At 39.7% G+C, this 17,228-nt stretch overlaps 1 protein-coding gene across 2 annotated transcripts in view; it reads left to right on the top strand.

Moving 5' to 3' along the window:
* The window catches only part of tbck (TBC1 domain containing kinase), an 86,132-nt gene that overhangs the window by 60,043 nt on the left and 8,861 nt on the right, over nt 1-17,228 (top strand). For both annotated transcript variants that reach the window (XM_080446636.1, XM_080446635.1), the window contains 2 exons: nt 9,271-9,434; nt 14,744-14,903. In XM_080446636.1, the coding sequence (XP_080302762.1) occupies nt 9,271-9,434; nt 14,744-14,903 (324 nt within the window). The remainder of the gene's footprint in view (nt 1-9,270; nt 9,435-14,743; nt 14,904-17,228) is intronic.

The raw sequence follows: 17,228 nt of genomic DNA, 5'->3' as shown, positions 1-17,228 counted from the left end.
ACACGCACACGTACACACCACTACACCCTCTGACCCATCGGTCTGTCTCTCACTCTTCTGTTGTCTTTATGCCTATCCTTTGTTTTTCATGCTCTGTCCCACTCTTAGATTGATTGGACTTATGGAAATTGTTGCCTGTGAAAGGTCTCCACGCTTGTCTGAGAGTCCTGGGAGAGATGTTATCTGTATTTCTGATTACATTCAAATGCCAAAATTGCTTTCATTGTTCACACAGCGACAAGACATTTGCTCCTTGATTCATGTAGAGTCCCCCCCATCCACGGCAGTGTCAGAGCATTTCTGATACATTTCTTCCTCATCCTCAGTCTTAGAAGTTGGAACACTCACTGATAAAAAAACATAGAACAAGCTAAAGTAGGAAACGTAAGTGTGTGTGCGCGTGTGCGCGTGGGTGCGTGCGTGCGTGGGGATTTGTGGGGATTTGTGGGTGTGCGTGTGTGTGCCAAGGTTAGTGTATTTATTATAGTTAAGACATTTTCATTAGTTTTTGAAGAGACTTGGATTTAGTCTAGTTTTTATTAGTTTTGTCATCTTAGTTATATGGGGTATTTGTCAGGAGCGAGATTCCAAAAGGTCAGAAAAAGTATTGTGTAAAACCTGCACAGCTAAAAGAATGTACTGTATAGATCTCATATCCACCCATAATGCTTATGTATGAAATAAAGGGACATTTTATACATACTTTTTGTTTTAGTTAGTTATTGTTGTCTTAAAGCCATCCGTATTTTTGGCATCATGCCTCATGTGATCCTGTTGTCTCTAGTGTTTTATTCTTCATTTAATTTGTATTCTTATTTCTGTTATTCTGTTATCAGCCTACAGTACCTCTTGTGTTTCATTATTTGCGGTTGCTGCTATGACACCTGAATCTGCACATGGGGATTAAATTATGCTTGTTAAGCAATTTCAAACGCATTGATCATTCATTTGTCGTAACAGCCTGCTGTCTGAATGACAGCTGTCATTGTTAATAGAGCCCATGTCACAAGGTAACGGCAGACTAATATGACCCTTTTTTTTATTTCTGTCAGGTTGTGTTCCCACTTTATTATTGACTGACACGAATGACTCAAATGAATTGAATGACTGACAACCAGAAGTCATGCCCATAATTTGGGCACAATTGTTTCCCCAGTTACAGTAGCTCCATAGGAAACTTGTGGATAAGAAGCATTTCTTAGTTAAACCCAGGTCATAAGCCCAATTCATAATCGCCAAATGGGTGGATATCCACAAATTGACTGCTGGCAGTCCACTGGACTCTCCATCGGTGTAGGTGTCGGCTCCCTGTTATAAACTCTACATAAGCCCCTTAACTCATTCACTGCCACAATTATTGCTGACCGCGTTTGCCCACTGCCAGAGATTTTTCATCGAAAAAAAAAAAGTACTCAGGAGCCGAGATACAGAATTTTTAAGTTTTAAGTTAACAGGGAAGTGGATGGGAGTCTAGATCTTTAAACAATCATATCTCCTTGGTCTTTGGGTCAAATTTGAAACAAAAACTAAAAAAAAAAAAACTTTTTTTACGTCAGTGGCAGTGAATGAGTTAAGAAACGGTGCAATGATGAGCGAATAGTTTACCAGTCACCAAACTTTTGATGAAGGAGAATCCTTCAATGTTCTCTGTGCGTCATGACACACAACAGACTTACTTGACTTGCATTACTTTCTTTAACAGATTTATTTTTGTTTATACAATGAAGAATTGTCAAATATCATTTCCGAGGCTGTTCTTCGCAGCAGATACTGTAGATCACAGCCAATGAACTTGGAAATTTATATTCCTCACAGAAGGTATAGGCTCGCAGCTATAGCACAGTTCAAGCAGCATACACAGTTTATATTATGTTCATTCTAAACATAAAGGGTGTTTTTAGCTTTAATACATTTTAATATTACCAAATAATACAGTGTGTTCAGAATGGGAACCTACGGAGCCCCTTAGGGGACATTACTAGGTAGATTGTTTTAAGGGTAGGTTACATTATTTTAAGAGCTAGGTAGATTGTTTTAAGGGTAGGTACATTATTTTAAGAGCTAGGTAGATTGTTTTAAGGGTAGGTACATTATTTTAAGAGCTGGTGGTTTATGTTTTCTGGTATGGAAAAAAAAAACATAGGCTATAACATTTTTTTTGAGGGATGAGGTTTTTTTTGAGGGATGAGTTTTTTTTTTTGAGGGATGAGTTTTTTTTTTTGAGGGATGAGTTATTTTTTTTTGAGGGATGAGTAATTTTTTTTGAGGGATGAGTTATTTTTTTTGAGGGATGAGTTTTTTTTTTTGAGGGATGAGTTTTTTTTTTTGAGGGATAATTTTTTTTTTTGAGGGATGAGTTTTTTTTTTTGAGGGATGAGTTTTTTTTTGAGGGATGAGTTATTATTTTTTGAGGGATGAGTTATTTTTTTTGAGGGATGAGTTATTTTTTTTGAGGGATGAGTTATTTTTTTAGGAGGGATGAGTTTTTTTTAAAAAAGAGGGATGAGTTTTTTTTTTTAGGAGGGATGAGTTTTTTTTTAAAAGAGGGATGAGCTTTTTTTTTAGGAGGGATGAGTTTTTTTTTTCAAAAAGAGGGAAGAGTTTTTTTTTTAGGAGGGATGAGTTTTTTTTTAAAGAGGGATGAGTTTTTTTTTTTAGGAGGGATGAGTTTTTTTTTAAAAAGAGGGATGAATTTTTTTTTTAGGTTAGTTATTTTTTTCATGCATGACAAAAAAAAAAAACTTTGAAAAAAAAAAAAAAAACTTGGACCAAAAAAAAATATTATGCCTATCTTCAAAATAAAACCTCTCCTTTTCAAAGTCGCTATTTATAGAATAGTGGAGCGGCTAAGAGAAAAATCGTTCACTTTGTGATGCAAGCATGAAATTTGGTACATTTACTCTTCAAACCCCACTCTTTTCAAAAATACCGCTGGCCACGCAAAATTCCAAAATGGCGGCCCACAAATCCAAGATGTCTGTCCAAAAGTGAGGTTTTTCCTTTATAACTCGAAATGTATTGATTTTAAGCACCATAAATGTATTAAAGTTGAATATAAATTTGGGCATTGTGGATATTTTGGTACCACGTACATGACTGTATCTATTACGGTTCTTGAGATACAGCATATAGGTACTTTTACAGACTCAGGAGAGTAAGAAATGTGCAACATTGATTGTTAATAAGTGAATATGGTGATATTTGGTGTTATTTTCATAACCTGTTATTTTCAGTAGGGTTATAACATACAATTCTAAATCCAAGATGGCGTCCAAGATGGCTGCCATTAACTTGAAGTAATCATATCTTAGCAACTATGATAAAAAAAAAATTGCGTGCATATGTTTTTTGGTCTATGAATCCAATGGGGCCATTGCAGTACAGAATTTAGACGTTGATAAAAGTGGATATTTTGGTACCTAGTGCATGTCTATATCTATTGCGGTTCTTGAGATACAGCTTATAGGTTCTTTTACGGAATCGGGAGAGCATAAAAAAGAGGTTTGAGTTACACCTCACAGTTGCAACTGCACAGAGCTGTACACATGAGACCCAGTTTATAGCACTTGCACCTGCCACGACAGCCACATTTACAGCCACATTTGGTAAGCTGTTTGCACGTCTTGGCTATTGGAGAGTTGGCTGTCCAGAAGACCTGCCATTCCTCACCAACCTTCTGCCATCCCCAGTCTGCAGGGTCCTCTGCTCCTGGCTGACACTGGGTTGCCTGGGCCCACACACAACCAGCCTGGTAGGCAGCACGCCTGGTGTGTTGGAGCAAAGCTCTGGTTGGTGGGATTGACTCATAAGGCCTCTGCTTTCTGGCAAACATGTCAAACCTGGCCTCATCCACAGTAGCAGCTGTGCTGGATCTGTCATACATTAGGATGACAAACCTCTCCAGAATCTGTAGGTCACAATCCTCCACTGTGGGAGGGTAAATACCCAGTTTGGAGAATACAGGCGAGACCTCTGGGCATATCTCCCATGTCTGCCAAGCAGTTTTCTTGCCTTTGTTGCGGAAGGCTGACACGGTGTCACATCCTGTAAAGGCATGAAAGAATAGCATGCCTTTGACCTTCTCCTGGCCAACAAAATGAAAAGGTCATGCACACTGATCCAGCGCAGGCTCTGACCTTGTCCAAATGCAACCCACATCTGCTGTAGTCCAGCCTCTTGAAGAGCAGCGAAGACACTTGCTAAGATGAGAACATCTGTGTCATTTGCCTTGATCAGGATGGATTGGCTACCATGTTCTGCAGCATGTTTGGCGTGCACAAAGATGCGGCTATCAGCTTGCTATTCTTTCATGCCTTTACAGGATGTGACACCGTGTCAGCCTTCCGCGACAAAGGCAAGAAAACTGCTTGGCAGACATGGGACATATGCCCAGAGGTCTCGCCTGTATTCTCCAAACTGGGTATTTACCCTCCCACAGTGGAGGATTGTGACCTACAGATTCTGGAGAGGTTTGTCATCCTAATGTATGACAGATCCAGCACAGCTGCTACTGTGGATGAGGCCAGGTTTGACATGTTTGCCAGAAAGCAGAGGCCTTATGAGTCAATCCCACCAACCAGAGCAGCTTTGCTCCAACACACCAGGCGTGCTGCCTACCAGGCTGGTTGTGTGTGGGCCCAGGCAACCCAGTGTCAGCCAGGAGCAGAGGACCCTGCAGACTGGGGATGGCAGAAGGTTGGTGAGGAATGGCAGGTCTTCTGGACAGCCAACTCTCCAATAGCCAAGACGTGCAAACAGCTTACCAAATGTGGCTGTAAATGTGGCTGTCGTGGCAGGTGCAAGTGCTATAAACTGGGTCTCATGTGTACAGCTCTGTGCAGTTGCAACTGTGAGGTGTAACTCAAACCTCTTTTTTATGCTCTCCCGATTCCGTAAAAGAACCTATAAGCTGTATCTCAAGAACCGCAATAGATGTAGACATGCACTAGGTACCAAAATATCCACTTTTATCAACGTCTAAATTCTGTACTGCAATGGCCCCATTGGATTCATAGACCAAAAAACATATGCACGCCAAAAAAAAAGTATCATAGTTGCTAAGATATGATTACTTCAAGTTAATGGCAGCCATCTTGGACGCCATCTTGGATTTAGAATTGTATGTTATAACCCTACTGAAAATAACAGGTTATGAAAATAACACCAAATATCACCATATTCACTTATTAACAATCAATGTTGCACATTTCTTACTCTCCTGAGTCTGTAAAAGTACCTATATGCTGTATCTCAAGAACCGTAATAGATACAGTCATGTACGTGGTACCAAAATATCCACAATGCCCAAATTTATATTCAACTTTAATACATTTATGGTGCTTAAAATCAATACATTTCGAGTTATAAAGGAAAAACCTCACTTTTGGACAGACATCTTGGATTTGTGGGCCGCCATTTTGGAATTTTGCGTGGCCAGCGGTATTTTTGAAAAGAGTGGGGTTTGAAGAGTAAATGTACCAAATTTCATGCTTGCATCACAAAGTGAACGATTTTTCTCTTAGCCGCTCCACTATTCTATAAATAGCGACTTTGAAAAGGAGAGGTTTTATTTTCAAGATAGGCATAATATTTTTTTTTGGTCCAAGTTTTTTTTTTTTTTTCAAAGTTTTTTTTTTTTGTCATGCATGAAAAAAAAAGCTCATCCCTCTTTTAAAAAAAAACTCATCCCTCCTAAAAAAAAAAATCATCCCTCTTTTAAAAAAAAAACCTCATCCCTCCTAAAAAAAAAACTCATCCCTAAAAAAAAAAAAAACTCATCCCTCAAAAAATAAACTCATCCCTCAAAAAAAAAAAACTCATCCCTCAAAAAAAAAAACTCATCCCTCAAAAAAAAAAACTCATCCCTCAAAAAAAAAACTCATCCCTCAAAAAAAAAAACTTATCCCTCAAAAAAAAACTCATCCCTCAAAAAAAAAAACTCATCCCTCAAAAAAAGTTATAGCCTATGTTTTTTTTTTCCATACCAGAAAACATAAACCACCAGCTCTTAAAATAATGTACCTACCCTTAAAACAATCTACCTAGCTCATAAAATAATGTACCTACCCTTAAAACAATCTACCTAGTAATGTCCCCTAAGGGGCTCCGTAGGAACCCATTGGTTTATGCATATTTCTCCTTTTCACCAATTTGTTTTTACTGTAGCTAAAAACAAGTCAATTTACCGGGATTTCTTGGGCTAGTGATGTCTTTTCACAGGATAGAAAATGTCTCATTTTGGGTGGAAATGTTTAACCCTAACACACAGGATATACGTCAACTACTGACTAGGAGGATGAGAGAACTTCCTGTTATCGCAGATTGATCTTTCATTATGTTATGCATCAATGATACAGAGCTCAGCTCTGACCTTTATTCACCCTCGCTGTTTTGTCTTTTTACAAAAAATTATAATCTGGTAGAGAATAGGGTAAGTGATTGTGAAACAACTCGATAAAACACAGCTTGATAGCTTGAAATGTCAACATTGATTGCAAATGGCAGTAGGTTTTCTAATGTTTTTGTCTTTTGTTTGTTTTCTTTTGCATTCTTTGCTTTCACAGGGAAAATGCTGAGCAGGTATGCTTTTTAATAGCAACACTGCTTCACACATACAAATTCGCAAATCCTGTGAGTTGCAGACGGCAGCCACAGTCATCTAAAGGCTGTGGCACACTGAAAGCGCAATTGATGCGAGTGTCCCTGACTTGCGTCAAGAATTCACATTGGAAGCACACGCACCCACTCATGCACACTGGGAGTCCATTGTTTCATTCACTTTCTTCTCCTTCACTCTGGTCTTTGCCAAGCATCGACACTCCAAAATAGAACCGAGCTCTGAAAGACAGGTTTTGACTGGTCCGATTGATGCCTCTAGTATGGCTGTAGCTGTTGCAAACGCTTTTGATAACATGCGCCCGCCTGACGCTCGCAGTCTGTCAGGGGCTTAATGTTGGCAACAGAATAGCTCTACTGCAGTATCTGATGTAAAGTGCCTGGCTCAAGGGTCTAACCCCTACTACTTAATCCTGCATGGATAGTTTCTGAGGGTGGGTAGAACATAACCTCGGAACTAAAAAGTGGATAGAATGGCTGCTGGGCCATCAACAGTATGGACAGGGCATTGGCAGAGCCATTCCATGGAGGTGGAGTGGCTCACCCAAGTGCGCACATCAATAGTGTCTATGTTAAACACTACCACTCAGTGAAACCTTGGTATTCGTCACTCCATGCGGGCAGGACGTGTCTAGTAGTAGCTCCGCAGTTAACTTCTAATGACACTTTTAGGGTTAGGGTATGGTTATGGTTATTGCACTGATTGCACTGATTGCACTGTGAACACTGTCACCTTTCTCTTGCATTGCACTGATTGAAATGGACACTTCATTTGATTGGCATTGCACTGATTGTAATATTTGTTTTGTATACTAATGTATACTGTTGTTCTGTAATGACGGCGCTTCTTATTGTTTTTCTTTTGTATTGCTGTATATGACGGTACTTTCCTTACTCTGTTCCTGTAACTCTGTAACTCTGCTGTGCTGCCTCTAGGCGACTGAAATTCCCCTGCCGGATCAATAAAGGTATCTTATCTATCTATCAAAACATGGCGACAGACAGAAAATAACATTACTTCATCAAAAACGCTGTTGATGTGTGTTGGGTTGTGGTGTTTATACGTTTAAAAAGCAAGACAAGCACCACCTAGGTAAAACGAGGCCTCTTACATGGTGTGAAGAATTGACGAGACAGTAGATGGCTTACCAAGCGTATGAAGCATTTGTAGAGACCTGCTTAAAAGTACAAACGGTGTGCAGACGATGCAAACAGAATCAAGATGCTATTTTGTGAAGTACACCTGCCTCAGTCAATGTTTTCATTTTCTTTTTTGGATCAAGCATGCGTTGCTTTGACTGGATCCACTCAATCACAGTTTGGCCAAAACCGAGAGAGTGAACTGCCCGCTCATTTTATCCACTGTTTCCAATGTTAGTTTCCCTAGAACTCCATTCAGAGTGGAGCGAGTTTGGAGGGCTAGCCACTTGAGACTACAGTACCGTAGGTAGAGCATAAGTTATTCGGTTCATCCGCCCAGATCTTATTCATAATTTAATTACGTATTACTTTTGCAGTTACAGTTTAGACAGCTGTTTTATTTGAGAGAGTTTTATTTATTAATACATTTTTCACTGCCTTCTGTCTCCATCTCATACATAGGACAGAAATCAATCTATGCTTACTTTTCATGTTATTGATGACTAGATATCATGTTGAGGACAGGAATCCCAATGGACACGTTATGTTTTCATAGGCACAAAATCATATACCATAACAATGGAAACATCTTGAATGTGTAGATTTCAATCTGTGTTATTTTTTTTATTTGTTTTCAAAATGTTTATTGACAGACACACAACACACAATAACCTTCCTGTAATAATATCCACAAATACAAATACTCCTAGACATTGTAGTGTGCTAATTGTAGAGCTGCCTGTCGATTATTCAGCTCAAGAAGAAACCTTCTTTGATCTCACACAGACAAAGCTGGGCTACAGCTATTGCACATTCTCATACAATGTGCAATAGAAAAAGATAGGGAGATACAGTAGATAATTCACACAGAACCATAGATAACGTGTTCCAAAGATTTACTGCTCCATTCACTTCCTGGTTAAAGTATTTGGGAAATATTCTGTATCTCGGCTCCTGTGTTTTACTATGTATTTTTGGCGAACCATGCTATTTTCAACTGGCTGCAATTGTGGAACGGATTACCGCGTTTTCTTTTTGTTGTTGTTTTTTCGATTCTACGAGACCCCTGTGTGTGTAATACGGTGATCACTGAAAATATTCTGTGACTACTTAAGAAAATCGTTAAAAACGCTGGCACTGGCTGTACCCTGTTTTAAAAAACCTCTGGCACTCAATGTGTTAAACATTTTTAAATAGGGATGCCAGGGTTAAACTTATTAAACAACTCTATAAATTATATACGTCTTTAGACGTATGGCTTATCCATCTCTATGCAAATGCTATTTGGTAGGCAGGGGCTCATTCAGTTTATTTCGTAGATGGGGGGAACATTAGGACTTAGCCTGTCATCCTTGCAGGTAACTTTCACAAAGTGCTGAAATACATCAATATTCAGCATTCTCATGACCACATCCACATCTCCACAGCCACTCTGTGAAACATTTATGTTGTTCTAATCAAATGCAACTCTTGAATAATCTGACCTCATACAGTGTGATTCTCTGCCCTCTCTAGTCCCGCGACCCCCTGGCGCTGAGTGACCTTAAAGCGGAGGGTTCTCCTCGGATCTCGGCTGAGGACTTCATTGACCTGTGTGAGCTGTCTCCAGGTGGGCAGTTCAAGAGGACAAGAGCGAGCAAGCCCAAAATTGTGGCTGTGGATATCCGCTGTGCTGAGGAGTATCCTTACTGATCAACTACTGTGGAAACTTTAGTTGTTTTAAGAATAATCGGCAGTCCACTGTCTTTGTGTATTTCTACAATTTAGCAAGCTGAGAGGTATACAGTGAATAGTTGTTTAAATGTAGTTATTCAATTAAGTTCTTGGCCTGAGTGTTGCATATATATACACACATACTGTATATGATACCGTACCAACTCAGAGTAAGATGTGCTTTTTGAATGGTGTCATGAATTCGCACCATTGGAATTCAAATCTAGAGTATCTAAGTGAGTATCAGTTTAATCTTTAAATGGCTGATAAAACGTTTTAACCTTTGCATCATTTTGCTAAATAACTGCCAACGTGATAGAGCATTGGAATTGACCTTTTTAACACTAATTTAATTTATGTATGAATGATTAATTAGCCTTAGTAGCCTATTAAATACCTTTTCAAGGAATTACTACAGTAAGTGACATTAGTTAGAAATACTTTAGTGTCTTGAGTGTTTTATCAATGAGGTTGGATATGAATGTCCAGGCTGCTCGTTATGTGATGTGATGAGTCACACATCACTGAGAAATGTTTTCATTAGACTTACATGAAACCCAAGGTTATGTTTCCACTGACAGCTGTTGATGTATGTTGTAGGTTTGAAAGCCGCTAAAATTGCTATTGCAGTCAAACAGGTTGCAGAGCAATTCCCCAATGTCTTGCTCTGCATTTATCTACTGCATCAACTTCTCCTTACATGGTTGATAGCAGTAAGGCATGGCATGCAAAATTCACTTGTCTGACAACAGGAATGTTCCCGGTTGGATCCCGGGCTCTTACTGGCTTTGTGTAAAAGTGAACTCAGACACATTATTCACATTTACAGCAATTGTTTGAGCTATCCTTTGTCTTTGATTCAAGGCTGTTCTGTGTGTGTGTGTGTGTGTGTGTGTGTGTGTGTGTGTGTGTGTGTGTGTGTGTGTGTGTGTGTGTGTGTGTGTGTGTGTGTGTGTGTGTGTGTGTGTGTGTGTGTGTGTGTGTGTGTGTGTGTGTGTGTGTGTATCTTTTTGTCCTTGTGAAATGTATCTTGCAAAATAATTTCACTTTGATTTTGACGTGAACAAGTTTCACAAGGTTAAGAAGGAGGAGTGTACTGAATACAACAACTTTCAGACACTATGTATATGCATACATTCAGTTACGGTAGGAGGGATTCTGTCTTTATCCCTCTGTACCCTTGATCTAGAATGCCTGAATTTGTCTGCATCAGATCTCTGATCTTCTGCCCATGCAGCTCCTGAGCAGATGCCAGTGTTTTGCTTGATTCCGAGAGTGAAACCTTAGGTACACAGAATCAAACACTGTAGTTCAGCCTCCCATCAAAGACTAGTTTGAGCCAGACTCAGGGTGCGATGAGGCAATGATCTACTCTGGTCACGCACTGCCAAACACCCAAACAATCTCTGCAGGGTTTCACTTAACCACCTCCATCGTAAAGCCAAGCTGCCCTAGCACTCCCTTCAATCTCAGAAGAGGGCAGGGTGGTCCAAGGGATTAAGCTTTCTGATGCATTCCTCCTGCGAACCTGAGGAGAATACATTGTGCTGTCTCTGCTGGATCAGCCCTACACATCTCAGACCCATCCCATTTGATTTGTACCCTGGCTGCACATGATACACATTTTTTCCATGATGGCTGGCCATTGGACCGTACTTGCCAATTAAACAAAGAATGAATAACAGGAGTGTTAGCCTGACCTTACATACATTAACCTTACTCATCAGTTAGACCACTTCAAGCCAACCAGCTACTACCTAATCTTATTTTCACCAATGATACCATACAGCCAATGTTTATTTGTGTGTGTGTGTGTGTGTGTGTGTGTGTGTGTGTGTGTGTGTGTGTGTGTGTGTGTGTGTGTGTGTGTGTGTGTGTGTGTGTGTGTGTGTGTGTGTGTGTGTGTGTGTGTGTGTGTGTGTGTGTGTGTGTGTGTGTGTGTGTGTGTGTGTGTGTGTGTGTGTGTGTGTGTGTGTGTGTGTGTGTGTGTGTGCCTGCCACACAAACAAATTCCCCCAGACTCCTGTGTTTATCTGATCTAAATCCCTTCGATTAAAAATATAAGACAACTGGTTGTCAGATCAAATAGCTCCATAATCCATCATGGGTGGCTCTTCACAAACTCACAATATCAAAGACGGAAAGGTAATTTCACAGTTGTAAATCAACAATGTTTATTCTCTTTTATTGCTTGTCTTGAAGTACTCAACACAATGCTGACTTTCAAACTTCCACTGCCTGGAAATTGAGCCTCGCTCCTTCTTAGCATTGTCAGTGGAATGGTGATTGTTTAAGAAGAGGAGGGGATAGAAGGTTAAAGAGTCATTAATCAGTGAGGATTAGAATGGCAATTCCTCCAGCACAAATCCCTACCACTATAGACTCCTGATAGACAGACGCTCCTCGGGCTAACCCCAAAAGAACAAAAGGAGGATTTGACCACGGGATTTGTCGAACTCCTAGTCCACCACCACTGTGTTTCACAGACTAAACCAATAATGTGGGTCTGTTCGGTCACAAAAAGGGGGGATTAAGATTTGTATGGGTTTGAAACAGCAAAATCCTGATGAAGTTGTCTTGGTATCTGACAGATAATAGGCATTTTACTTGTCTAGCTTTAACAGCCGTCACTTACTTATTTCCAGTGCTAAGGTAACATAATTATGGTAACAGAATGGGATTTAAAGGTAATTTAATGGATTATGTTGTGCGATTAGCCCTAAATGCTCGCACATCACCTGAAATGATTTAGTGAATTGCACAAATTGCTCCCAGAAAATACAGTAATGTAGCTGAGAGCCACTTATGAAATATGTAGCAGTAACATCAATACCTTCACTCAGAATACACTGATAATGATTAGTTAATTATACTGTATACACAATCCTTATTAGTTATATTCCTTTCTCTCTGGTAGCCCGCTGTCCTCATGTTTCTTTTTTCTGTTCTGTTTTGTTCTTTTCGTTTCTTTCTTTTTTGTTTTCTGGGGCCTCATTCATAAAAAAAAAAGATTTATGCAAAAACATAATCTTTAGATCATTTCGATATACGTTGATGTACCGATTCATAGAAAATACTGAAGTAAAAAAAGTTGTGTATACGGTGACTTTAAGAGCGTATTATGTGTTACACGCCATTGATTTATAATTCACTAATTATCTTAAATTCATGTGCATATGAATGTGGCTTACCTTTGCCTCTGGAAAAGGAACAATTACAGATGTACTGTGGAAAGTGCAAATCGCACAAGTAAGTGTTAATTCAGGCTGAACCATGGAAAACGAAAGAAAGTCAACTGCACCTATAACCCGAGAGAAATCAAATTTGATGTGCGCCTGTTTTTCAGCTGTAAACAGAAAAAGTATCCACAGTATCTAGCTGTCAAGATACATAGAATAGCCCGGCTCACAGTGGGTAGGCATGCGGTTAAGAGTTGACTGGGATACTTAAACTGTCACTGAGTTCCCTCTAGAAGACAGTCCCCGTAGTGAGGAATCAAAGCGAGTACTTGGACAGTACAGGTATGGCAGGGTTACAGCGTGTCAGCACACAAACCTAAGAAAACGTTTCTTGGGAAATAAAAGGGACATCTAAGCCACTCATCATTGTGAGCAAGAAAGTAATTCCTGTCTCTGAAAACGTGTTCTCTTTGAAATGCACTGTTGCTACATCTTCCAATAACAATCATGGTTGAGTTAATTTGCCACACAAGTTAATGTCTTTAATTGAGAACACATTGGGTTTGGGTATTGGCTTAATTCTTCTCACCTGTAACTAACTGATAAAATGCCACGTCATAAGGTAACTTAATATGATAATCTCTACATCTGGTTCTATGATTTATGAATTTGTGCTTGATCATCTAAGTAGTTACTGAAGATTACATTTCATCTGAAGCCCATTTTATGAATGAAGCCCCTGGTCTGCTCACTTCTCCATTTTATTTTCTTGTCTTCTTTCCTTTCTTTTTTCCTGCAGTTTCTCATGTCATTTACAGCCCCCACCCCTTTCCTAGACCTGTCACATTTTACTTCCATTCCGAGAGGAAGTTATTCCTTTCATTTAACTGACTTTTTCTCCCTTCCCCATTCTCCTTTTTCTATGAACTGATTTTGTCCACTCAGCTATATATGCAAGGTGTCTACGCTGACACTCTCTGTCCCCTGTTCTGTCATGACTCAGACAAGTGCTGTAACAATGACATTAATTAGTGAATCACACTGTAGCTGTGTGGGTAAAGGATGAACAGAGTTGAGCCAATATTCTTTCCTGGTTTCCACTGAATCCACATTGAATGCTTATGTCAAGGTACTCAATTTATTGTCAGTGAAATACGCTTTAGCAGTTTACTTTCTCACCTTAGTGAAAAATTGCCTCAGCGTTATTATTGTAGGTGCATTTCTGTAGCTGTATGATAAAAGTGCATTCATAATGTGACTATATTGAAATGTTATATTCTCATACAGTAGTATGCCCTCAGTTAGTTTGAACCAGCAAAGTAATGGTAAATGCCCCCCACCCTTCACCCTTTTAAAGTGGACAATGACATACTGTTGTTTTCTGTGTCTCTCGATGATCCACCTCTTTCTATGGCCTTGATGGGTCCCAGACAGGCCACTATGCTGCAAACACTGTTTTATGGAGACTATTATAGCCTAACGATGTGAAGGTGAGACTGGGGATGTACTGTACATTAAAGCTCTCTAAATTTTAGACAGTACTTGTTCATGTCTTGGGATTAAATACCATGACAAGGACTCAAATCATGTCCAGAAGTGTTGTGTTTATGGCCAGCAATGAGAAACGCTAACAGTTTTCTCAACCGGCTGACCATGAGTACAATTTGAAAATGGTTGACCAGATGTTTGCATTTCATTTTTATCATATGGGTACCAATGCATGGAATGCAAAGGAGAAGGAGATGAGAAGGGAAAAGATAATGCCAACATCTCAGGACAGACTGTTGAAAAGCTGAGAGGGAGACTGGAGAAGAGTAGGCCCTGGTATATGCGGGTATGTAGCCGACAACTCACAGGACTTTGATCATAAAAACCTGGTGCTTTGGAGAGATGCCGTAGTGGTTAAGACACGTGTCAATCTAGCTACATGTTGCAATTCCTGGTCAACGAACAAAACCCACCAGAGACAACCCCCCTCTCTCTCGGTTCTGTCTATGTGTTTCAACTATCTGTATCTATACGGAAACAAAATGTAAACATGGACAATGCCAACTGTATTTTTGAATGTTATTGAGCTTTAACCCCAGTGCGTCCAGCTTCAACAGAGGCCATATTACCGGCAGCATCAATGTCCCCTACAGCACCGTGTTCAATGCTGATGATGAAGTGGTCCAGTGTCCTGCAGCGGGACTCCTCCAGAACTTCAGAGGACGAGTCATCGTTGTCATCAGCCATGCCATGAAGAGAGCCACAACCGTAAGTAGAAAAAAACAATAGTTCAATAACTGTCATACAGTACACACACACACACACACACACACACACACACACACACACACACACACACACACACACACACACACACACACACACACACACACACACACACACACACACACACACACACAACAGTGATCTGCATGTTCAAGTGTGCTTCCATTAGAGTGGTTATTTTGGTAAAAGTAAGCAATTCTGAAGCAGATCCCTGTGTACAGTAAAAGGGATGTGAGTTGAGTTCTAAAAACTGGGGAAATCAAAACCCCAAGTCCAGCCAGATCTTAATCACAAGTAAAAATCCCGATTGTACTACGTATTTTCTCAACTGTAATGTTGTTTATTAATTCATATTCAATTCATTTTATCCATGAGTACACGTGAGCATGAGTAGCTATGGGGTCTGTTGATGCCTGGAAGCACTTTTCGTCCAGTTATTTATTTTGAAGGAAAAGTGTATAATATAACAATAATACCTTATTGATATGCATAGATTCTTTTTTTTTTATCTCTGGGACCTCTCCTTTTAATCTCAGAACACTGTGCTTTTCACAAATTACAGTGTTTGGAGTTAAGTGAAAATGGGGCAAGAAAACAAAAAGCCTCCAGTCAGCAGCTTTCTGCCGGTGAAAACACCTGGTTAATGAGAAAGGTCAGAGGAGGATGGCCAGACTCATTCAAGCTAAGCTCATTCAGGCCACGAGTAACACGGCTCAACACAACAGTATACTACTACTAACAGAGTAGGAGGGCTAATAGAGCCAAGTGAACCTTGAAGAGATTGAGGCGACATAACAAGTGTTTCAAGCGTAACCACTTTTCAACCTGGCCTCCCTATTTGTCATTATAGGTGCAACTTGCAAGCTTTCCAAAAAAAAATCAGACATAGCAAAAATAGCAGATACACAAGCTCACAATGCATCGCGATGTAGCACGTTGTGAGCTTATAGATCGGCTATTTTCGGCGCACTACACCATTGTAAGTATAGAATAGTTACTAACGCTGAGGATTATGCTGTGTAGGTCAGACATGTGGCAGGGTGCAATACTAACTTTTACTTACTTGCTACATAAAAAAGTGCTATGTTTTTTTTAGCACACCAAACCACTTTTATCAAAACAAATCTCTAACTATGAAGAACTCCCACCTACAGTATTCCTGGGATAATTATTGTCCAAGGCATGTCACATAGTCCTTCAGGCGTGAAGGACTGTCACCTCTCAGATGACTGTGATCACTCACTGAATATACTGAAACTCCCCTCACACACAACTCTCCCTCCTGAGACACAAGAGCAGGAGACTAGCAATATCTTAATGCTGTTCACACTGCAAAATCCTGTGTTTTCATTTAAGTCGGGGTTGAATTAAGAGTACAGTCATTGCAGAGGTCTTCCTTGCATTGTTACTGCATACATACAGTAGCAACCATCATACTACTGTCTCCCTACATGTTTTCATCCTGTATACAGTACAGGTATAAATGTTTGCTCTTTATAGATTACTATTATTAATTATGCTGTACAGGCTCAGCGGGTTAGAGCACAGACCTACAGCATGCTCCTTGTGAGCATGTTCAAATCTTAGCCCTATTCTTGTCTCACATGTCTCTGATGTCTCTCTAGGCTCTACACTGACCTGCACATAAATAATAATTGAAAAATAAAATAATATATATATATATGTATATATGTGTGTGTGTATATATATATATGTATATATATATGTATATATATATATATATATATATATATATATATATATATATATATATATATATATATATGAAAAGCTGTATAGTATGTATCCTGCAACAATTAATAGTGTGTCGCACAGCATAATCTGTCTTGAGAGATTACCTCTCATAGCCACCAGACTCATTCCTTATAATCTCTGATGCCTGAAGAAGTAGAAGTGTCCTCCCAAACTTCAACCTGAGTATGCATTAAAAGTCCCCAAAACATTCTGCAACAATGCTGGAAAAAGTGGTATACAACCGTATCGGAATCTGAATCCCTTTATTTCCCAGGTACAATATTGTATACAGGAATTTTTGTCTTGGTTCCATTGGTGCAAAAACAGACACTAAAGAAAAGAGGCACTTTTACGGCGGGCTACATCTGAGTGAACGATGGCATGTTTCCTGGGTGGGAGTCAAGTCTGAGCGGTGAGACTAGACCTCAAGGTCAACTGTCACCTCCCAAACTTCTCTGATCACTCACTGAATCCTACAACCTCCTATACCCCCACACAGCTCAAGCAGCAGACAGGCTGTGTTCTCACAGGCTTGCTCCCCCTCTCTGTCTC

Source organism: Gymnoscopelus braueri, assembly GCF_963280865.1.
Source record: "Gymnoscopelus braueri genome assembly, chromosome: 2".
NCBI lineage: Eukaryota > Metazoa > Chordata > Actinopteri > Myctophiformes > Myctophidae > Gymnoscopelus > Gymnoscopelus braueri.
This window is presented reverse-complemented; position numbering and strand designations above follow the sequence as displayed.